At 41.3% G+C, this 25,086-nt stretch overlaps 1 protein-coding gene across 1 annotated transcript in view; it reads left to right on the forward strand.

Moving 5' to 3' along the window:
* The first annotated feature begins 3,423 nt into the window (after positions 1-3,423).
* klhdc4 (kelch domain containing 4) overlaps positions 3,424-25,086 on the forward strand; it is an 89,867-nt gene continuing 68,204 nt past the window's right edge. The window contains exons 1-3 of the mRNA XM_060837655.1: positions 3,424-3,596; positions 10,727-10,818; positions 14,475-14,553. Coding sequence (XP_060693638.1) covers positions 3,498-3,596; positions 10,727-10,818; positions 14,475-14,553 — 270 coding nt within the window. The 5' untranslated portion in view covers positions 3,424-3,497. The remainder of the gene's footprint in view (positions 3,597-10,726; positions 10,819-14,474; positions 14,554-25,086) is intronic.

A 25,086-nucleotide genomic window follows, 5' to 3' on the forward strand; every position in this document is an offset into this window, starting at 1 on the left:
ATGGTGGCAGGTGGGTAAAGAGTTAGAGACCAGGTGGGTGAGCAGGATGCTGGGTGAGTTGACAAAGGGTAGACTGCAAGGTGAGTGAGGAAGTAGGGTAGTGAGTGGGTAGTGTGGCAGGTGGATAAGGGAATATAGTGCCAGATATGTAAAGAGGTGTCAGGTGGCTATTGTGGCCAGGAGGTGACGGATTATAGTTGGAAAGTGTGTGTGAGAATAGAGTGGTGAAGGGTTTTGGAACTGGTTATGAGGGGAGTAGGGGCAAAGTTTCTGGAGGATGGGGATCTCAGCGCAAATGTTGGGTGGCCTAGTTGCGATTTGAGAGTGGGTGTCAGTCTTCTAGTAGCTTGGAGTCTAAATTCTGACTAATCTTCTAACTTTTCCTGGCTAACTATTGAATAACTGCAAATCCTTTGAAATCTCCAACTCCAACTCTCACTCAGAGTTGAAAATATTTTTAGAAGGGTTCCAGATGCTTTGTAATTGCCAATTGGAAGCTAAATTTCACGGGAATTACCACATAGACAGTGATTTCAGACTTCTAACAAGACCCAACATGCATCTTTTTGGGGAATGTCTAGTTTCTGACCATCTGGAGACCAGAAGATCACGATATTTACTTCTTCAGCTTCCCATATTCCCCAGTGTCATGTCAACTGTTACTTTACTATAGCAATATCCAACTTCTGCAGACCTAAGAATATTTCACTTCAGAATGAATGAAATGTGTTTGTTTCTGTGAATTCTATCACTCTCCTATTTCAGTTGATATTTGAAAAGGAAACAAGTCTTTCACAGGGGATGGAAAAGCCAGAAGTGTACCTTTAGACTGATTGCAATGAAATAAGATATTGATTTTATAGGACATATTTCATGACCTCTGTTGTACAATCTATGAACTACTGTTTAGAAATACTTCCTCTAGTCATGTAAAAACACAGAAGACACACACAGCACGATGTCATGAAAAAAGTAGATAATGACCACATTATTAGCATTTTCAATGATTTTGGAGAATTCTCGATTATCTTCAGGCCTGGAATCTTCTATGCCCATCTCAAGGGCAGATGGCTTAGCCTCTTATCCAAAAGTCACTCCTTGTGCATTGCTCTGTTTGTTAAATTGGGGCCTTGGCTTCTGCAAAGTAGTCTGAAGAGAGGATTTGGAGACTGTGGTCACTTAAATGACTCCTGCATATCAAGGAAATTAGCTGACCTCATTCCATCTATAGAACATCAAAGAATGGTCAAAGCAGTGATCTACACCCGCAAGTCAGCAAAGATTGGAGGAGGGTTTGTGCGAGGTGCATTGAGGGTCACTTAGAGTAGTATATGCATTTCGACTGTAAATTAATTATTGTATAATTATTGCTATTGACTTTGTATTTTGAACACTGAAACAGAATAAATTCAATCTGAAATTAAACCAGAAATTAGTGGAGAAACTCAAGAGGTCTGACAGCATTTGTGGAGAAAAAGCAGAATGAATGTTTCGAGTCTGTTGATCCTTCTTCAGAACTTATGGTAGCTAGGACAAGGTGGTATATATACTAAAGACAGGGTGGGAAGGGGGAAGCAATGAGTGCTATGGATGGAGATGGAGCCTAGTCAGTGAGAACAACTGTTTGGCAGCCAAAGGGATGGATGATGGTATGACAGGGAAGGAAAAAAAAACTGATAATGAGGACCATAAGTGGGTGAAAATGGGTTGGCTGTGCTGGAAGTAGCCCATTTCATGACAGGGCCTGGGGTGTGGGGTCAGTAAAGGACATCAAAGGTATTCAGGTTCTGAAATTATTGAACTTGGTATTGAGTCCCAAAGGCTGCAACGTTCCCACACAGAAAATCTGATTGTGTTGAGCTCTACTGGAGTATTGCAGCAACTGTGAGACATAAAGGTTGGTCAGCTATCATGGTGGTGTATTGAAGTGGCTGGCAATTGGAAGCTCAGAGTCATTTTTGCAGACAAAATGTAGGTGTCCTGCAAAGTGGTCACCCTGTTTGCACTGAACAATCTCCCCACCACATTGTGTGCAGTTACTACAGTAGACTAGATTGAGTGAAGTGCAGGTAAATTGCTGCTTCTGGGTTCTTGGATAGTGGAAAAGTGCCCAAATCAACATTTCTATTTTGGGTCTGGTGCAGTGCTTCAATGAAGTTCAGCACAAACTGGAAGAACAACATGCCATTTTCCACTTGGGGACCTTGTAGCCTTCATAATTCAATATTAAGTTCAATAATTTTAGAACCTGATCACTTTCTCTAATGTCCCTTACTCAACCCTGGAGCCTTGATTGTGCAATGACATGGACTGCTTTTAGTACCAACTAGGTTGTAGCCTCTACCTGTCTTCACCTAACCCTACTTCACAACCCTGCACCCACCTCTCCCCACACCCACCCCCAGTCCTGAAGAAGGGTTACACCCGAAACATTGACTTCTGCACCTCCTGGTGCTGCCTGGCCTGCTGTGTTCTTCCAGCCTCCTACCTGTCTTCTTTGGATTCTAGCATCTGCAGTTCTTTTGTCTCTAACCAGTTAATGTTCCAGAGCATTGCATGCATTCTGTGCATATCATGCACTGAATTTGAATGCACTTAAAGTGATGTCACATGACCTTGACTGCTTTCAGTGCGGTCAACCCATTTTCTCCAATTTATGGTCCTCATTATCAGCTTTTTTTCCTTCCCTAGCATACTATCACGATTATCTTTGTCTGCCAAACTATCCTCCTCTATTTCGAGGCTCCTTCTCTATCCATTGCCTTATTGCTTCCCCCAAATACCGTCTTTAGCATATATACCATCTTTTCTTAGCAACTACCAATTCCGAATAAGGGTCTCCAGAGTTGAAATGTTAACTCTGCTTTCTGACCACAAATGATTAGATTACTTACAGTGTGGAAACAGGCCCTTCGGCCCAACAAGTCCACACCGACCCGCCGAAGCGCAACCCACCCATACCCCTACATTTACCCCTTACCTAACACTACGGGCAATTTAGCATGGCCAATTCACCTGACCCGCACATCTTTGGACTGTGGGAGGAAACCGGAGCACCCGGAGGAAACCCACACAGACACGGGGAGAACATGCAAACTCCACACAGTCAGCTGCCAGACCTGCTGAGTTTCTCCACTAATTTCTGTTTTAATTTTAGATTTCCAACACGGGCAGTTCTTCAGTTATTTTAATGGGGGTTGCAATGTCGGCCAGTCGCCGATTGACGGCGCTGTGGAGCGTCACGAGAGCCGTAGCCTCAGCAACAACGACCATGTTTGATATTTCTATTGTTTCTCAGATGAATTGAAGCATCAAAAGGTGTGTGGGAGGTTGAATTCACAAACGTGAATGGGTTACGTCGTGCGTGTCTCTTGTGACAACACTCTTTGACCCGGATGTGTTTATTTGTACGTATTCAGGGTCTGACCGCATGTTGAGAATTCTGAGCTTCATAACCGGCTAGCAGTGAGAGACGAAAGGATTGGGAGGGTCGCATAATGGGCAAAAAAAGTAAAAAGGATAAAAAGGGAAAGGGAGCTGATAAAAATGCGGCCAAGATGGAGAAAAAGATCGTCAAACATTCTAAGAAGGAGGAGGTGAGGAGGGAGACTGGGAGAGAAAGAAGCTGGAAGTCAGTGGAAACTGTCGCTTTGCTCCTGGTTTCAGGCCTCAGACTTTGCAAAGATGACATTGTCATTAACCATTATAGTTCCAGTAAAAGGCACAATTTGCCCTTTTCTTTCCTAAATGATTAATGGAAACCTTAAGATGGGAGTGGGGAAAGGGTAGACAGTTTATGTTTGGGGGCTGAGACCTGAAACATCGATTCTCCTGCTCCTTAGATGCTGACTGACCTGCTGCGCTTTTCCAGCACCACACTCTCACCTCTAATCTCCAGAATCTGCAGTCCTCACTTTCATGAAGCTAGTCTTTGAGAGACTGCTGAGTGACCACAGACTTCATGCACCCACATCCACTTAATGCCTTTACTTGCACCATTATGTTGCTGCAGTGAAATTACTTTTCTTCCAAGGAGTTGATTCTACCTTGAGGTCAAGGAGGGGGCATTGGGAATGTGCCAACCTTTATATGGGAGCTATCTACATATAAACGTGAAATCATTGTTTTTGTGTTGCTCTGCATATAGCCTTAAACCCAGCTAGACAGTATAATCTTTGTCCTGTTTTGACTCCTGATTGATCTAAACACCAGGAGAACTCTGAAATGTTTGAAAAACAATTTTATGCCTATTTTAGATATATATTCCAAAAACACACGAATACACTATTCATCTAGGCTTGATCTGATTTTGGAATTCCTGACAGTTTTAGTGTTTTCTAGAGGGAACTTCTTTGCAGTTAGCCGAGAGTGATGTTGTGTTTGCACTTGTTGGGTTACTTGCACCTGGGAAGTTTTTTAAGAACAGAACCAAATTGTGGATGATTAAAAGTCTTTTTGGTCCATCAGTATCATCCCTTAAGTGAATCATTCTGAAGTCTAATTTATGTTTGAATGATTATGTTTTTACTATGGTTGATAGATATTGAAGTGTTCTTAAGTTAAGGGGTTTTAACGGAAACTACAAATAGAAAATCAGTTTTTAAAATAGTTTGTGCATTTGCATTTTAGCAATGTCAGTGTTAAAGTTTCTTAACTAACTATCAATAAAGAATAAACTCATTGTCCTGCTATAATTTCATCCTTGCTTGCCTTTTCCCCCCTTTTTGAATTTGGACCTGTGACAAATCAAAATGAACATTCTGAAAATTAACCTTCCCAGCCAAAGTTATTTGAAATTGGACTGGAATTAGATATTTTCTAATTGTCACGATGCTATTGCACAGCCCTGGATGAGGTGGGACTTGAACCCTAGCCCTCTAACGCAGAAGTAGTAACACTAGCACTGTGAGGTGAGAGCCCTTTGGACTGGAGTTGTAGGGTATTGCCTCATGCTACTCACCTGTGCTTTGCATATCCATTTGTGTAATAAAATCATCACTGACCAGGTTTCCTCAAGTTATTTGCTGGTGGCCTGGCTTGAAGTGATCGGTGTTGCTGCACACTGAGGGAAATTCTTACAAAGTTGCGAATTTCTGTGATCATGGCAATCTTGCAGGAATTTCTGCAACCGACCTATAACCATGGCAATCCTGGGGAAAATTCTAGTAAGAAGGAGTTTGGGAAAATGTAAGATCATAAGAAATAATCATCTTGGCCATACAGTCCCTTTGAGCCAACTCAATCATTCAATGAAATCACAGACATCCGTAGCACCACTTTGTACTCCATTCAATGAAGGTAAGCATGCAGGTACAGCAGGTAGTGAAGAAGGCTAATAGCATGCTGGCCCTCATAACAAGAGGGATTGAGTATAGAAGCAAAGAGGCTCAGCTGTACAGGGCCCTGGTGAGACCACACTTGTGCAGTTCTGGTCTCCAAATTTGAGGCAAGACATTCTGGCTATTGAGGGAGTACAGCGTAGGTTCACGAGGTCAATTCCTGGAATGGCGGGACTACCTTACCCTGAAAGACTGGAGCGACTGGGCTTGTATACCCTTGAGTTTAGAAGACTGAGAGACGATCTGATTGAGACATATAAGATTATTAAAGGATTGGACACTCTGGAGGCAGGAAACATGTTTCCACTGATGGGTGAGTGCCGAACCAGAGGAGACAGCTTAAAAATACGGGGTAGACCATTTAGGACAGAGATGAGGAGAAACTTCTTCACCCAGAGAGTGGTGGCTGTGTGGAATGCTCTGCCCCAGAGGACAGTGGAGGCCCAATCTCTGGATTCATTTAAGAAAGAGTTGGATAGAGCACTCAAGAGTGGTGGAATCAAGGGTTATGGAGATAAAGCAGGAACAGGATACTAATTAGGGATGATCAGCCATGATCATATTGAATGATGGTGCAGGCTCATAGGGCAGAATGGCCTACTCCTGCACCTATTGTCTAACACACAATTTATAACATAATATATAATATAACACACTTAAATCTCTAAAGTTGTCTATCTATGGAGGGGAGCAGGTTGAAATGACTGCTTGGTGCGAGGGAAATACTTTCACCCCTTTTTTCATTATCCTGTCTACTCATTCCTTTTCAATCTGGTACAAGTGAAAGAACGCTTGGTCAGAAGGATTCTTCAATTTTTTTATTTGGTCAAACATTTCCAGATTTTGTTTTTCAAGTTGTTGAATTGGTAAAACTGATTCCTAAATGTAATGAAATGAACCTAAGCGATATTTTCTTTACACCAGAAAACAAAACTACTGTTATTTCTAAATATTTTTGCCTGGGAACAATTTGCAGCCAATTTTTTTTTAACAGCACCTTCATATTACTTGGATTTCCCTTTTTTTTTCTTTGATTATCACTAGCGCTTCAGTGGTAAAGTTCAACATGAAAAGAAGATGAATTTTGTTTTGTTGATTTAAGAAATTATAAACTAATGATCCTTAGTGACAAGTAACGTCCTTCCTTTCTGCACTTTCAACATGCTTGGTTGTTTTAATTTGTCAAAAGTTTATATTCGGTGCAGTTTGAAAGTGGCCAGCTTTTTGAAGCAGTTTTTAAATCTTTTGTTAATTTTCCATGTATGCAATAGAGGAATGACTGGGATGCTGATGTTGGTTTTACTAAGTGTACAAGGCATTAAATAAACAAATAAATGTTAGGGTATCCAACTGAGTGTGTTGTACTATATTATCACTTAAAATAATATAATATGACTCACTATTTTCACTGTTAATTGAGTGTTTTTGTAACTCAGTGCCTAATTATCTTGGATGTACAATATGTCTCACTGGAGAGTGACTGTGTTTGTAGCTGTGAATTCTCCGTCAGTTCTCAATCTCAATTAAGGTTTGAATTTCCACATGACAGAGAAACCAAAGGTGCCACACTTGGGTAGCTGCAGACAAATGACTACAGCAAAGAAAGAACTTGCATTTATATGCAAAAGCAAAACACTGAGGATCTGAAAGTAAAATGGTAAAGGGCAGAAATACAAAACTCTGCAGAAAACAAAGCTCGCGTTTCAGATTGACCTTTGAGAAGAACAGAAGTTTTACTCCAATACAGAGCCAGGTAGGAGGAATAAAAAATGGAGTAGGAAAAATGAAAATCAAAATCTGAAAGCTGGAAGACAGGAGACATTAAGGGTTACAATACAGCTGTCATGGAAGATCACTGACTTAGAAGATAAACTCTTTCAGTCTTTGTGGGTGTATGTTCATGATCTGCTTCAATATTTTGAGCAGTTATGAATGATGCACTCATTAGTGAGTGTCCCTGCTTTTGACGTGGTGAATCTTTGCCTGTTTTCTTTCTTAAAACCTATTGCATTTTTAATTTTGTGTCAGTTTTCATAATGTTTAAAAAAAAAGGTATAGCAGGTTTTATACAAGTATAGAAGAAGAGTAAAGGGATAGGAGAGGAAGTAGTGAAAGAGAAAGTTTGTGACAGGGTCGAAACTAGGAGAGATTAAGAACTGAGGTTGTACGTTTGCTCGCTGAGCTGGTAGATTTGTTCTCAGATTTTACCATGCTAGGTAACATCATCAGTGAGCCAGTCCTGATGAAGGGCTTTTGTCCGAAATGTCGATTTTCCTGCTCCTCGGGTGCTGTCTGACCGGCATGCTTTTCCAGTACCACTCTAATCCAGACTCTGATTTCCAGCATTTGCAGTCCTCACTTTTGCATAACATCATCAATGAGCCTCCAGTGAAGCTTTGTTGTTCTGTCACGCTTGTTATTTATCTATCTCGATTTGTTGTGGTAAGTGATACCATTTCCGGTTCTGTTTGTGAGAGGTTGGTAAATGGGGCCCAAATCTATATGTTTGTTAATGGAGTTCCTATATGAATGCCAGGCCTCTAGGAATCCCCATGCGTATCTTTGTTTAGCCTGTCCGAGGATGGGTGTACTGTCCCAGTTGAACTGGTGTCCCTCTTCATCTGTGTGTGTGGTTACCAGTGATTATGGTCATGTCTTTGGTGCTCATGTATCCTGGTGGCTAGCTTCCTGCCCATTTGTTCAATAATGTTTTTTGCAGTCCTGTAGGATATTTTGTATATGATGTTCATTCTGCTGGTTGTTGGTACAGGGTCTTTTACATTCATTAGGAGTGTTTCATTGTGGTGGTAGATTTGTGGGCTACCATGATGCCTAGGGGTTGGAGTAGTCTGGTCGGCATCTCTGAGATGTCTTTGTGTGGCAGGGTGGTGACAGTCTCTGGGCATGTTGTGTCTTCCTGTTTTGGTCTGTTGCGCAGGAATCAGCGGACTGCACTTATCGGGTACCTTTTGTTCCAGGATCTGTTGTTTTTCCTCAGCTTCTCATAGTTCCTGGATGCTGCAATGTCCTGATGCAGCTCCATTTGTGGGTGTTGGGATGATTGCTCCTATAGTTGAGTATCTGGTCAGTGTGTGTGGATCTCCTGTACACGCTGGTCTGCAGCTCTCCATTTTTGCTCTAATGTGATGTCCAGGAAAGGGAGTCTGTTATTGTTCTCTACCTCGTTTTGGTGAACTTTATACCGGTAAGAACATTGTTTATGTGTTTGTGGGTTTCTTCTAATTTGTTGCGTTTCATGATGACAAAGGCATCTTCCACATAGTGGACCCAAAGCTTGGGCTGGATTGTGGAAGGACTGCTTGTTCTAACCTAGGCATAACTGCTTCCACTAAAGGTCCTGATATTGGTGACCCCTAGGCATCCCATGAATTTGTTTGTAGATCTTGTCGTTAAAAATGAAGTGGGTTGTGAGGCACAGATTTACGAGTGTGAAGATGCTGTCCATGCTGATTGAGTTGGAGCTGTTTGGTATTTGTGTTCTTGATTCATCTAGCAATGATGCCAGTGTTTCTTTGGTGGTGGTGTTTATTGATGTGAAAAGGACCGATACAATGTATTCCGGAACAACGGGTACCCGATAAGCACAGTCCACCGATTGCTGGAAACAGACCTAAACAAGAAGACACAATATGTCCAGAAACTGTAGCCACCCTACCATATGTCAGAAACATCTTAGAGATGTCAACCAGACTATTCTCGCAACTAGGCATCATGGTAGCCCACAAACCTACTACCACCACACTGAAACAGCTCCTGATGAATTTAAAGGACACTGTACCAACAACCATCAGAACGAACATCATATACAAAATACCTTGCAAGGACTGCAACAAATATTACTTTGGACAAACGGGCAGGAAGCTAGCTACCAGGATACATGAGCACCAACTAGCCACCAAAAGACATGACCAACTATCACTGATATTCATACACACTGATGAAGAAGGACACCAGTTTGACTGGAACAATACATCCATCCTAGGACAGGCTAAACAAAGACACGCACAGGAATTCCTAGAGACTTGGCAATCAAACCAGAACTCATTTTTAGGTACGCTTGCTGCTGCTCCTGGCAGGCACTCCTGCACTCTTCAGTCGATCCCCTGGCTGGATGGTAATGGTACTGTGGGGATACATGGAGACATGAGATTGCAAGTTTCATACTGTGCTGCTGCTGGTGGCCCACTGTACTTCGTGAATGTCTGAAGTATATCTCATTTAGCATGGTGATTGTGCCACACGAAATGATGGAAAGTATTCTGAATGCCACCACACACTCCTTATGGAGACTCCGTCTGATTAATATTGTCATGGCCCCATACACCTGTGGCAGGCAGATTGGTGAGGATGAGGTCAAGCATGTTTTTTTTTCTTCTTGCTGGACACAGTCTAGCAGCAATGTCCTTGGGACTTTATCAGTTCAGTCAGTAGTGCTGTCAACAATCCACTGTTGGTGATGGACATTGGAGTCCCCCAATCTTGAGTACATTCTGCACCCTTGGCTTCCTTCAAGTAATATTTAACATGGAGGAGTACTGATTTATCAACCAAGAGCATGCAGTATGTGGTAATCATCAGGAGGTTTCCTTGCCCATGCTTGATCTTGTGCCATGCATCGTCATGAGGTTTGGAGTCAGTGTTTAGATCTCTGAGGGCATTCCCTCCTTCCTTTATATCACTCTGCTACCACCTCTGAAGGGCTTTTCCTGCCATTGGGACAGGACCTTTGGTGAGGGTGTTGTCAGGGAATTGTCTAAGGTATTATTCCGTGTATGTGATGGTAAGGTTAGTCTGATGAGTCTATAGATATTTTGCCCAATGTTGACTCTGGCTCCCAGATTTTAGTGAAGAGGACTTTACAGGGTAGGCATAGTTTTATATCTTTTCAGTGTGTTGTTCAGTACCACATCTTTCATATGCTTTCAAATGCTTTTTGAGACATTTTAGCAGTTGATACAAATGAGTGACTCACTGAGCCATTTCAGAGAGCAGTTAAAAGTCCACTACATTTCTGTGGAACTGGAATCACCTATATGCCAGATCATGGAGTCCTAAAGGGTAAGGATGACCGCTTTCCTTCCCTCAAGGACATAGTGAACCGGATGGGTTTTTAAGACAGTTCACAGTAGTTGAATAAGTCATCATGAGACTTTGTTGAATTCAAAATCCTCTATCTACCATAAACTAATAGCAATATCACTACACCACAGCTTCGTCTAATCCTGAACCAATTGGAATTCAGTAGCACTTTTCTCCCCTTTTTTTTAGCTTTTATTGACATTATTGTTCATCTTCAGTCATTTTTAAAGTTATGGTTGATGTCCTGAAAAGAGTTTACTAAAAAAAAATTTGTTTGCTCCACTCAGGAAGATCTAGAAACTCTAATAGCTGAATTCAGACAACTTGATGCAAAAAAGACTCAAATCACAGAGGAGGCTTGTGCTCATCCTTTGCCACGGTAAGTAATGAAAAGAGAGAAGTCATGTTTTTTTATTTGAATTGTCTGTTTTGAACTTTGGCCTTTGTATCACTTCTTCCTTTCTGAACAATTGCTTAGGCAGAGTTGTCATATTTTAAACTTTCTTTGGAATCAGTATACAAATAAAGCAACAAAGGAACATGAAAAGTCTTTAGCTCACTTTACCTCAATTGTTTTGTTTCAGAATTTGTTCTGATGACTGAAGGAGAATATTTATGGAAACATGTACTTTCTGTGCATGTTTCGTAATAGCTGTTCTTAGTAATCTTTATTATCTTGAAGGAGGTAGAATTGTAGAATCTCCGGAACACCTGACCAACCAACTCCACCGCCCCGTGGCCGAATACTTCAACACGCTCTCCCACTTCACTGAGGACATGCAGGTCCTGGGCCTCCTCCATTGCCACTTCCTTACCACCTGATACTTGGATGAAGAACGCCTCATCTTGTGCCTCAGGACCCTCCAACCACATGGCATCAATGTGCATTTCACCAGTTTCCTCATTTCCCCTCCCCCCCACCTTATCCTAGTTCTAACCTTCCAGCTCAGCATCTTTCTTCCTACCTATCTGCTCCCACCTCCCCTCTGACCTATCACCATTACTTCCACCTCCATCCACCTATTACACTCTCAGCTACCTTCTCCTCCCACCCCAGTCCCACTCCCTCCTATTTATCTCTCCATCCTCAAGGCTCCCAGCCTCATTCCTGATGAAGGGCTTTTGCCAGAAATGTCGATTTTTCTGCTCCTCAGACGCTGCCTGACCTGCTGTGCTTTTCTAGCACCACCCTCTCTAACCTCCAGCATCTGCAGTCCTCACTTTCAACCTGTAGAAGTTTATAGTACAGCATGATGCTGCATACCAATGCTGCCGCTCCAAAGGCCTTTCCCCACACCAATGAATTTTTTTTCTATTTACCTTTTGTTCAAAAGGTATAATAATTTTGTGTTTCACCATCATTTCTGACAGGGCATTGTAAACCCGAAAGGTCATCTATGGAAAATATTCGTCTTAACTGTAACTTGTCTTTTTTCATTTTTCTGTTTTTGAAATGAGAAAAATGTTTTAAAAGTCCAGGATTGGTGAAGGTTTTTGGTTCTTTTTAAATGTAAGCTTCTTGATACCATTTGTAAATAATGTATTCCCAGCTATTGATTCAAGTGGTGGGAAAAGCCTAGTTACGGATGAGCTCGGGGCAGGGAGCTGTGTGTGAATGAAGATTTGGCCAATGGCTAATAGCTGACTGTTATTAACTAAACACTATTCAACAGACAAAGGCCTCCTACCTGCCAACAACTATGTGATTGGCCACTGAACAACTTATATGTGGGTGTTTGGGCAGAAGCAATGAGATCTCTAGTAAATAAGAAGCTGACCTTCTGCACTGCATTTAAAAAGCAACTCAAACCTGAAGATAGCCACTTTATTTACCCTCATCAGTTGCTTGAAACATATGCACAAATTCTAGTTCTCATGCAACATTAATGTTGTGTTTAGCATTATCCCTATTGCTATGTGTATGTGAAAAATGTCAAAAGCTTGAGTTAATTTATTTGCTCATTGGACATTTAACTCAGGTGGCAGTATCAAATTAGCATTCAAAAGAGGGCTCAGTTCATGTTGGTATATCTGCTTTGCATTACAAACTCATGAGGATAAGCGAATTGCATATACTTCATACTGCTACATAAATTAGGGGCTGTTGTGGTAGTCCCTATCACTGATCCAGGAGGCTTGGTTTCAAATCCTACCTGCTCCAGAGGTGTGTAATAACATTTCTGAACAGGTTAATTAAAAATATCTCCATTCAAGTGCATATTTTGTAGGGAGTCATGACAATACTGAAAACCTAGGTGATTATCACCTTTATGTTAAGTTCCTCCTCATTCCTTGGAAGCATTTTCAGGAATGAAAAACAGCAATTTATTGTTGAATGCTTCAGCAATAAAAACCAAAGCTAAAGGAAATGGTGCAATATTGAAATTGCTGCAGGAGATAAACATGTATTGTTTTGTAGAATATTTCCTTTGGTGAGCCAAAAAAGCAGACCTGGTATTTGCCTGTACTGAAAATGCCAAAACTGGATAAAATGCATGGAAAGATAATGAAGTGAGGGTGGTAATTGCAGTAGCACTACCCATCATTATCTAACCTGGATAGCTTTGAGGAATTGACAGACATGTGGAAGAATAAATTTTAATGCAGGGAAGTATGAAGTGATTCAATTTGATGGGGAAAATGCAGTGAGACAGTAACAGTGCAGTTATACAGGGCATGTAGGGACAGTTTATAAATGTGCATAAATAGGTAGAGAGCATGTGACATCCTTACTTTGTCATCAGGGGCCGAGAGTTCAAAAACAATTAAGTTATTTTAAATTTGTGTAAATTGTTAGTTTGGCTTCAGCTGCAGTATTGTATCCAATTCTGGTCACTCCACTTCAGGAATATTTAGATGATACGAAAGATTTATGGGAATAGTTAGAGATGAGAAGGTTCACAGAAGATTTACAAGAGTCATAGTTTATACTGCATGGAAATAGACTCTTTGTCTAACTTGTCCATGCTGACCAGATATTCTAAATTAATCTAGCCGTGTTTGCCAGTATTTGGCAATGTGGAAATGAAGTGGCACCTTTTTTTTGTATTATTTCTCACTAAGCAGAGCTTCATCTGTTTATTTTCTGTGGCAGTGTATTTGGTTCACTCTTTTCTGTTGTCTGATTTTTCAGCTGTTATTTTAGAAATTATATGTACAGTCTCAATGGGAAATTCATGTTCAACAAGGAGATCATGTGTGGCTGCCAGATATTACTATGGGTTGTTTCAGACATTGACATACATTGATAGGATACTGTTGCTGCTGAAGATTGTGATGATGCATACTAGCCCTTTGGCAAAGCTGCCATTTTCTTTTGTTGCCAGCTGGTGATTCCGAGGTGCAATAATCAATAATGAGTTGTCATACTTGCAAGCTTCCTTGAAGCTCCACTTTTGGCATCCTCCTAAGCTAGTTCTAGCTACCTCCTCATACTGAAAGTCTTTGGATTTATGATCATGTTCTATCCTGCAAATGTGGCCAACCAACAAAGCCCCCTCTATTTCGGCACTAATAAATATGAGAGTTCTACCTTTGAGAGAACTGCCACGTTCATGATTTTGTCCTACTGAGGTATACTGATAAAATGCCACAGACAGCAAAGATAAAATCATTGAAGTTCTTTTCTTTGTTCTAAGTCCGTGTATCATAGCTGCGCAGCAAGAGACCGGGATTTTGCTGTTATCAGGGTGGAGGGGGTTGGATGGTTTGCAAATAAACCCTGCAGGGGTGGTTAAAACCAAGACCCTAGTTTTTGAATTCTGATATCTCTAAATTGTTTTGTATTTTTCAATCAATATGCCAACCACAACTTAACTATTTTATATAGGAAAATGCATTGGCTAAATTAGGTCTTTACTTTAGGAAACATTTGGATAATTGAGCTGCATTTTGAATTGTGATGGGATGCACATCCTTAGTGGGTAACCAAAGTGGAGGAAAATGAAGTTCCTTAGTACTAGCATGCGTCATTTAAAAGAACATGCATATCTGCTTCAGTATTGTAAATTTGACATTTTTGTCTTTTTTTGACAGATTGAATGCATCATTGTCACCTCACCCTGAGAAAAATGAATTAATCCTCTTTGGGGGTGAATACTTCAATGGCCACAAAGTAACGTATTTCACTTTTTTATGATAGCACAGTTTTAGAACTCACCCTGGCACTTAACCTGTATGTTGCTAGGTCTTTAAGAAAGAAAACTCTTCAGCTACATAACTCTTTTCAATGCTTCGAGACATCCCTAAGTACTCCATAGCCAAAGAAGAATGCTTAAGGTACAGTTGCATTCTAATTGCAAATGTGGCAGTTTGCACACAGTGAGATCTCACAATCACTAATGAGATTTATGATGAAATAATCTTAATTACGAGTGTTACTGAAGGATGAATTTTCATCTGGACATTAGACCAACTGCTGTGCTATTCTTTGAACATTTTAATGCATTCTTGAGTGTACAGCTTTTTACTGCTTCATATGAAAGGCAGCACCTCTGAAAATGTGTCAGTGCCTCAATTTTGCATTGAGATGCCAAATTAAGTCTTTAAAATGAAGCTTGAATTTGCAACTTGCTGTTTCAGAGCAAAATTACTACCTCTGAGCCATGGCAAGTGGTTTGTAATGTTAAGTTATATTTTTCTGGGATTGATGTGTGCAAAGTCACAAAAGCATAAATAAGTCTCGTCAAAAATGCTTTCAATATAGCTTTTCCCTAGCATTCAGTTAATTCATGCAGTCCATGAAAGAATAGGAAATTAGTGTGTTTAGGATAAGCCATGATGTTGCTTAACTGCTTCAATTGATGTCATTACATTATGGAATAATTCATTGTTTAGAACGTTAAAAATGTGATAAAATAGGATATCAGTTCATTACATGTGTATAAAAGTTGGACAATCAACCTAAACTATGCGTGTATCTCCAGTTGACATTTGAAAACTGCAAGTGAAGGAGTTTCAAAAAAGTCCTTTCAACAATTCAAAACAGTTTATAGACCACCCTGATACTGGACATCATTTAATGGACATCATTTTTGTATCTAATGAAATTAGAATACATTGCACATTTGGGCTTCTGTGACACAGTGATACTAATCTTCACTCTGATCCAGGATACCCCAGGTTTAAGTCCCTCCTTCTCCAAGAATGTGTAATAAAATCTCTGGACAGGTTGATTGGAAAATACACACTGCAAATTCTACAGGTCTACAGTTCTCTTGGAGAAGCATCCCGAATTAGGATTTTATCAAGTTATGCCTTTCTACCAAGAACAGGAAAACATTATTGTGTAAATAGCAATAGGTTAGGAAAGGGGTAAGGGTGTCCTTGAACACCAGTCACTGAAATTAAGAATACAGGTGCAGGAAAAAGTGAAAAAAGCAAATATTGTAGTATGTTGGCATTCATAGCAAGAGGATTTGTGTACAGGAGAGAGATGTCTTGCTGCAATTGTACAAAGCATTGGTGAGACCATACCTGGAATATTGTATGAAGTTTTGGTTTCCCTATCTAAAGAAGAATACTTCTGGCTATGGAGGAAGCACAGTGAAGGTTTACTTGACTTATTTAGAGTCATAAAGTCATGCAGCATGGTGGGATGACAGGATTGACATATGAAGAGTCATAGAGTCAGACACTGGATCAATTAGGACTGTACTCAGAGGTTCAGAAAAAGGAGTGGTGATCTCATAGAAACCTATAAAATTAAACAGGGCAAACACAGGAAGGATGTTCCTGATGACCAAGGAGTTCAAAATAAGGAATCATGTTCTTAGCATATAGGGTCGGCCCTGGATGTAGGTTTGCTCACTGAGCTGGAAGGTTCATTTCTAGACGTTTTGTCACCCTACTAGGTGACATCTTCAGTAAGTCTCTGGGCGAAGCACTGTTGATAATTCCTGCTTTCTTTTTGTATGATTGGGTTGGCAATGTCATTTCCTGTGTTGATGTAATTTCCTGTTCTTTTACTCGGGGGTGATAGATGGGGTCCTGAGAAAAAGAACTTCTCCAGGGCCTTGAGGTGGTGTCTATACATAGTCCAGGTTTTGGACCGTATAGAAGAATCGGAAGGATGACTGCCTTATACACAAGGGTCTTATATCAGTACAGATGTTGCAATCATCGAAAACTTCCATCTTTGAGTGTCCAGAGATGGCACTTCTGGATAGGCTGCAAGAATGTTATCCTTAGATGAAAGGTGGCTCCCCAACAGGGAAATGACCCTAGTTTGGGAGGACTTCTCCACTGATCTTAATGGAGGATCTTGCCCTGGGACATGTTGGTAAAGGACTTGAGTGTTGCTGAGGTTGAGTCTGAGACCAGTTCTTCGGTTTGCTTTAAGGTATTAAGCAAGGCTTGAAGATTCCTTTGCAAAAGTACAGAGATGACATTTTAATCCACAGACTGAAATTCAGAGAGCGACGTCAATATTGTTTTCTTCTAGATTTTAACCAGTTGAGATTGTCCACAGGATAGATGGAAACTTTAATAACATCCACAATATGGAAGCTTGATCTTGATAAGATAAAGGATAGTGGTGATGAAGGTGGAGAAAGGTGGGGGGTGATGACTGATCCTTGCTTGACTCCTCTTGACTTCAAAAGATTCTGCTGTATTACAGGAGGTCGGACTGTTGTTGACAGCTTGCCATCTAGATGGAGGATGTTGATGAATTCCTCTGGACAGCTTGCCTTTGACAGGTCTTCCGTAACACTCAGCAATTGATCTGACTGGTCAATGAAGACCATGTAGAGTGGTTGGTGGTGTTTCAGGCATTTCTCTTGGATTTGCCCAGCTGTGAAAATCATGTTCATTGTTCCAAGAAACAGAAACCACATTGGCTTTTTGAAGGATTTCTTCAGAGACAAGAAGTCGCCTATTAAGAATTCCTGCAGTGATCTTTGACGAGAGAGACTAAGCAGATTCCTTGGTCATGTCCACAGACTACTTTGTTGCCTTTCTAGAAGAAGGTGGTGGTGGCAATATCCTTGAGATTGGCAGCAGTTTCTTCCCTATCCCAGATTTTAAAGAACAGTTGGTAGACATGACTGATTAAGCTTTGCTGGAATCCTATCCACTCTTTGTGTTTAATGCAGCTTTGACTTCTGCAACACTCTGTGGAAGTCCAAGATCATCTTTGGGGAGTTGGGGATTTCCTCACATGTGTCCTTAACTATGATTATATCATGGTTGAGGAGTCTTTGACGTGTTCTCTCCATTGAAGGCAAGGGTTCCATCCTTATCCTGCACTGATTTGAGGCCAAGGGTATTTGGTCCAATCATTGGTGGCACGGAAGAGGCCCCAGGTGTTGTGATTGTTGATAAAGAGTTGCAGCCCCTTTAGCTTTCTCAGTCCACCATTTAGATTAAATTAGATTACCTACAGTGGGGAAACAGGCCCAACCAGTCTACATCGACCCTCCAAAGAGTCACCCACCCAGACCCATTTCCCTCTTGATTTCCCTCCTCCTTCTTTGTGCCTCCACTTTTGCTGTTGGAGTTATCTTTTCATTGCTGATGATGTTTTACTAGTTACAAAGAACTTTCCTCTTGTTGATGAAATCTTGGATATTGTGGTCATTCTCATCGGGCCTGTGTAGCTGTTTCCTGGTCTTGTAGCTGAAGGTTTCTTCACCACATGCAATCATGGCTATCTTCAGCTCTTTCTAGATTTTATCCACTAAATGAGTGCTTTGGAGATTTTGGTGAAAACATTGAAAAGGTTGGGGATGATAGAGCCCTGGTTGGCTACTTTGCTTGGCTCCTAAAGCTGCTCACCATTGATCTTCTTTCTGAACAGTTTCTGTAACTGCTTTTAGTGGCATTTGATGGACATAGAGGAGTTGATGCTTTGTTCAACTATCACCTGCACTGGTCATTGCTTTGATAATGAGGACATGCTTTTGGTCTGTAGATCAAATTATATAATTGATGATGTGTACTTTGGTCATGTATGCCTCCAAGAAGCCTTGAACTTCTCGTCTTTGTGGAAGAGTCTGTTGGTGATGACCAACTGGTCTTCCTCTCATTTTGTGGTCAAGACAATGTGGAAAATTCCCCAGGTGGCTTCTGTATATGAAATAACAAATCCAACTCATCTAATTACTGCCCATCAGCTTGTTCTTGATCATCAATAAAGTGAAGTAAGATGTCATCAGCAATATTATCAAGCAGCATCTGCTCAGTGACGCCCAATTTGGATTCTGTAAGGGTCATTCATCTCCTGACCTTATTATAGCCTTGGTGCAAACACAGACCGAACAACTGAGTTTGAAGTGAAAGTGACTTCCCTTGACTTCAAGTACCACATTTGAGTGAGTTTAACATTAAGGAGCCTTAGCAAAACTAGATTAAATGGGAATTGGGGCAAACTCTTCACTGCTTGGAGTAATACCTGGCATATAGGAAAAATTGTTTGTGGTTGTTGGAGGTAAGTCATCTCTGCAGGAGTTCCTCAAGGTAGTGTTCTCAGCCCAACCATCTTTAACTGCTTCATCAATGCTGTCCCATACTCCGAATTGGTGATGTTCACTGGTAATTGCACCATTTGTGACTCCTCAGATACTGAAGTAGTCCATGTCTGAATGCATCAAGATCTGGACAATAACCAGGCTTGGGCTGATAAGTGCAAATAACATTCACACTACACAAATGCCAGTCAATGACTATCTCTAGTAAGAGACAATTCAACCACTCTTCCTTGACATTCAGAGGTGTTATTATCACTGAATGCCTCAGGATAAATATCCTGCAGAGTTACCATTATATGATAAGATAATTATTTAAACAGAAATAATGTGCAGGATTATGAGGGATGTGACAACATGGGGGGATGGTATTAAGTCAGGATGTTTTCTCAGAAATATTCCTGATGAAGGGCTTTTGCCCGAAATGTCGATTTTCCTGCCCCTCGGATGCTGCCTAACCTGCTGTGCTTTTCCAGCAACACTCTGATCTAAACTCTGGTTTCCAGTATCTGCAGTCCTCACTTTTGCCCTGTTTTCTCAGAAAGCCAGTGCAGCCACAATGTGCGAAATAGCCACGTTTGTACTTGAGATTCAGTGAAATGAGTGCAGCGGTAGATCGATACTTTCTCAAGGGCAATTATAAATACAGTGGCTACAAGAGCAGGTCAAAGACTAGGAATCCATGCCCTACCCATGCCCCACTGAGTAACTCCTCAAATTTTGTCCACCTTATACAAGTCAGAAATGTGATGTCATTAAGAATACCATTACTTTTGAAGAAGGCTGCTCAAAAGTGGAGAAAGCTGCTGAAATTCTGTCCTGTTCCTAATCCAAAAGCGAACAACTGAATCAAACTCAAACTTCTACATATCTCTCCAGTAATAATTCTGTCTCTGTCACCTCTCGCTGAATGCCGCAGCGTCTCTGTTGTGTGGGGGAGTATGAATTCCTCTAGGTAGACGCGTTGCATGGGACACATTTTTAATGTCGGAATGCTGTTGCACATCAGCAAGGAGGTCGTTCCAGTTCCAGTGGCAAGGAAATTTTGACTGGGTCTCTCCTACTGCTGCAATCTTCATCTGCTGTCACAGCTTCAGTGTACACAGTTGCACCACACTGTGAGTCAGCTAAGAATCCTAAATTGGTTACCTGTATAATTCTTAGTACAGTCAATATTATTTAGCAAATGTTGCAAGATAAAAAGCTTTGACAAAATTCTTCTAATAGTTCTCAAATAATATATAAGAATTTGTCATAATCTCAGGGCTATGCTATTTCATTGCTCTTCTGTTGGTGTAGAATATTCTTTATTGTCACATGTACTCCCGTACAGAAGTACAGTGAAAAATGTTTACAATGGCTGCCTTTAATAGCACCATCTTAGGTACAAGTACCTAGGTGCAAATCTTGAACGCAAAAGAGGATTGAAAGAAAAAGTAGTAGCATTACTTAGTGTATTAAAAAAACTTAAGGTAGTTGTAAAAAAAAGGATTTATGTTACAGTCCAGTAAAGAGTTCCAAATAGCAGCAGTTCAGCATGTGATCTGACTGCCCGTGCCAGGCACAATCCCTCCTATAGGAAGATGTGCAGGTCAGGTAAATTGGCCATGCTGAATTGCCCGTAGTGTTAGGTAAAGGGGTAAATGTAGGGGTATGGGTGGGTTGTGCTTCGGCGGGTCGGTATGGCCTTGTTGGGCCGAAGGGCCTGTTTCCATACTGTAAGTAATCTAATCTAATCTAATCTAATCTATTGTGAAACTTGAAAGGGTTGAGAAAAGATTTACAAGGTGTTGCCAGGATTGGAGGGTTTGAGCTATAGGGAGAAGCTGAAATGGCTGGGACTGTTTTCTGGGGTCTTTTCCCTGGGGTGGGGGAGTCCAGAACTAGAGGGCATAAGTTTAGGGTGAAAGGGGAAAGATTTAAAAGGGACCTGAGGGGCAACTTTTTTCATGCAGAGGGAATGAGCTGCTCTATGAAGTGGTGAAGGTGTACAATTACAATATTTAAAAGCCATCTGGATGGGTATATGAATAGGAAATGTTTAGAGGGATATGGGCCAAGTGTTGGCAAATGGGACTAGATTAATTTAGGATATCTGGTTGGCATGGACGAGTTGGACTGAAGGGTCTGTTTCTGTGCTCCGGACTCTTTCCCCAGCGCCCCCACCCCTGCACAACTCTGGGACTGCTGCAAGAGAGAATAAGTAGAAAAGGAACAAAAAGAACAGGCGGAGCAGAAGAGCTCCTGCTGGAGCATCCTACCGTTAAGTTACCTTCCATCTTCTGCCATCTATAATTTTTAGAGTCTTCTATCTTTATCCTAACTGGGATTAAATCCCAGTCATCCATAATCCCCATGCTTGAAGACCTATAGAATTTCCTAGACCACAAATGTCTAGATTTAGGCTTGTTGATCCTTATGTTCATTCACTGCTTTGTTTGCTGCACAATTTTTGTCAAGGTTTCAGCACCTACACCCTAGACTCTAGAATTTCCTCCCTCCGCCTCTCAATTTTTCTTTTTAAGGTGCTTTTTAAAACCAAGCTTTTAACCTTTAGCCTTTGGATTGGTGTCAACATTCATGTACAGTATGTTGGGCTATTACACCAAGTTGAAGGTTTTATATGAACGGTTGTTGAGAATAAATTCCAGTATTAATTTTAGTTCTTAACCCTTAGCAATTTCTTAAAGGAAAGAGAAAATAAACAATGATATCTATGTATCACGGATTAATTCTTCCATTTTTACTGGTAGGAGGATCTCTACACTACATTTGTATAGGTCAATTGTCCTGTTCACATTTTGTTCACCAAAAATGCTATTATGTGGTGTTACCACCCTGTTGAAGTTCAATAAAGAGCAACTTTGGCAACCCAAAGCTTGACATTGATGATGAAGTCCCCCATTGAGGAAAACAAAATTTTATGTCACCGCGATCTAACTACATGACCAAACACCATTATCATTAAGTGATATCAAACTCTAGTTCAAAAGAAGTGTAGAGTACAAGAAAGAACAGGACAATGTGGGAAAATGTAATACTGACCTGTGAAGTTTCAATATAGGATTATTTTCATGCTAAAAATGTGTTGCTGGAAAAGCGCAGCAGGTCAGGCAGCATCCAAGGAACAGGAGAATCGACGTTTTGGGCATAAGCCCTTCTTCAGGAATGAGGAAAGTGTGTCCAGCAGGCTAAGATAAAAGGTAGGGAGGAGGGGCGTTGGAGATGCGATAGGTGGAAGGAGGTCAAGGTGAGGGTGATAGGCCGGAGTGGGGGTGGGGGCGGAGAGGTCAGGAAGAAGATTGCAGTTTAGGAAGGCGGTGCTGAGTTCGAGGGATTTGACTGAGACAAGGTGGGGGGAGGGAAATGAGGAAACTGGAGAAGTCTGAGTTCATCCCTTGTGGTTGGAGGGTTCCTAGGCAAAAGGTGAGGCGCTCTTCCTCCAGCCGTCGTGTTGCTATGGGTCTGGCGATGGAGGAGTCCAAGGACCTGCATGTCCTTGGTGGAGTGGGAGGGGGAGTTGAAGTGTTGAGCCACAGGGTGGTTGGGTTGGTTGGTCCGGGTATCCCAGAGGTGTTCTCTGAAACGTTCCGCAAGTAGGCAGCCTGTCTCCCCAATATAGAGGAGGTCACATCGGGTGCAGCGGATGCAATAAATGATGTGTGTGGAGGTGCAGGTGAATTTGTGGCGGATATGGAAGGATCCCTTGGGGCCTTGGAGAGAAGTAAGGGAGGAGGAGTGGGCGCAAGTTTTGCATTTCTTGCAGTTGCATGGGAAGGTGCCGGGAGTGGAGGTTGGGTTGGTGGGAGGTGTGGACCTGACAAGGGAGTCACGGAGGGAGTGGTCTTTTCGGAATGCTGATAGGGGATGGAAATATATCCCTGGTGGTGGGGTCCGTTTGGAGGTGGCGGAAATGACGGCGGATGATACGTTGTATATGGAGGTTGGTGGGGTGGTAGGTGAGAACCAGTGTGGTTCTGTCCTGGTGGCGGTTGGAGGGGCGGGGCTCAAGAGTGGAAGAGCGGGAAGTGGAGGAGATGTGGAGGGCATCGTCGACCACGTCTGGGGGGAAATTGCGGTCTTTGAAGAAGGAGGCCATCTGGGTTGTACGGTATTGGAACTGGTCCTCCTGGGAGCAGATGTGGCGGAGACAAAGGAATTGGGAATATGGGATGGCGTTTTTACAGGGGGCAGGATGGGAGGAGGTGTAGTCTAGGTAGCTGTGGGAGTCAGTTGGTTTATAGTAAATGTCCGTGTTGATTCAGTTGCCCGAGATAGAAATGGAAAGGTCTAGGAAGGGGAGGGAGAAATCTGAGACGGTCCTTGTAGAGGGAGGAAGAGAGCTTCTTCAAAGAAGGCATCCTTGCAAGAGGATTTGCAGTAGGTTAAAATCTTCGAGGAGAAAGTGAGGACTGCAGATGCTGGAGATCAGAGCTGAAAATGTGTTGCTGAAAAAGCGCTGCAGGGCGGGCAGCATCCAAGGCTTGTAGAAGGAGGAAGAGAGCTTCTTCAAGGAAAGCATCCTTGCAAGAGGATTCGCAGTACTTTTAGAGGAGGAAGAAAGCTTCTTCAAGGAACACACTTTCCTCATTCCTGAAGAAGGGCTTATGCCCGAAACGTTGATTCTCCTGTTCCTTGGATGCTGCCTGACCTGCTGTGCTTTTCCAGCAACACATTTTCAGCTCTGATCTCCAGCATCTGCAGTCCTCACTTTCTCCTCCTTATTTCCATGCTAGTCAAGAAATTCTATGATTGTATAAATAGCATACTATAGACAAAGCAAAATGATCCCACAGATAACAGGCTCAAACTCTAATCATTTGCAATATTCTGAGATGAAAAATGGTGTGCAGTTAACTAATTAAATGGAAGATGAGGCTTCTTGTGCTCAATAGTGGTGAAGAACATCGTGAGTAGATATGATAAAGCTAAAGTATTTGCAATCTTGCTCAACAATGTCTGTCTAAGGTGAATAATCCTCCTCTGATTCCTCCCGAGGACCTACCACGACTCATGCCAATTCTTAAAAGGATGATGTTGTACATACTCGCACATTGCAAGTAGTTTTCTCAAATTAGAAACTTTGCGGTGAATTGTTGTTGGAAGAAAGTTGAATCCTCAGGCTATTAGATTTCAATTGTATAATTATGTTATGACGTAGCTCACTCTAAGAGTTTGAGTTCAACTTGCTGTTTATGCAGCACCTTTCACAACTTGAGGCCTTACCAAAATGCTTTACAGTGAAGTATTTATGAAACGTAGTCACTTTTTGTGGGGCCTTGCAGCATTAATCGATTAATGACAAATTTTTTTTTGTAATTTAAGGGAAAACTGTTATTCTGGTCGCTGAAATAGTTCTCCTGCTCTTCTTCAAATCTTGCTATATGCTTAACATCCATCATGGAGGGCAAATGGAACCTTAGATTAAAGTTTCGTCTGAAAGATGATATCTCCATGTGTGTAGCATGTTGTATTTCTGGAACAGACAATACTTAGTTGTGAAATTTCCAGCTGTAAGGAAAATTGGTGACAAGTTAATCAATTGTAAAGAAGTAAGGACTATGTTTTGATAATTTATAAAAGTGTTTGTCATGTGCTCAGGGAACAGCCAAATGGAATCCTGCTAATTGTACCTTGACTTCTACCTTTTTCTCCTCATTGTTCATTTTAGCTTTGTAGTCTGTCAGATAATAACTAATTCTTAGTTAATCAAGTGATTGTATCACAATTTAACTGAGTGGGCCGCAATGATGTTTGTGTCCCAATGTTTAAGATGCCACAAAATGTATAGAATCCCATTTAGACCATCAAGGTGAGAAACTTGCCTGATAGTCTGACTGCTATTCAGTGCAAAAGTAATTCACACTAAGTTTTATTATTAACAGGAAATATTTGTTTCTTGATTAATTGTCTTCAACAAGTGACCTGAGAAAGTAAAGGATTCCTGACGTACGACTGTTGGACTAAACTATACTGGTTTTAAAAAACCAAAAAAAACCTATTTATGTCTAGGATAGACAAAGACTGAAAACAAAAGTCCAGATCTCAAGGGTGGGTTAACTTATATGTTGGCTTCTTTTGATTCTGCTATTATGTCATACTGTTGGCTGCAAAGTGATTGCTGTTCTTCATTTTGATAGTTCATCTATCTAGGTCTTATTTGAATGCTTGCCTTTAAGCAT

Source organism: Hemiscyllium ocellatum, chromosome 17 (assembly GCF_020745735.1).
Source record: "Hemiscyllium ocellatum isolate sHemOce1 chromosome 17, sHemOce1.pat.X.cur, whole genome shotgun sequence".
Taxonomy (NCBI): domain Eukaryota; kingdom Metazoa; phylum Chordata; class Chondrichthyes; order Orectolobiformes; family Hemiscylliidae; genus Hemiscyllium; species Hemiscyllium ocellatum.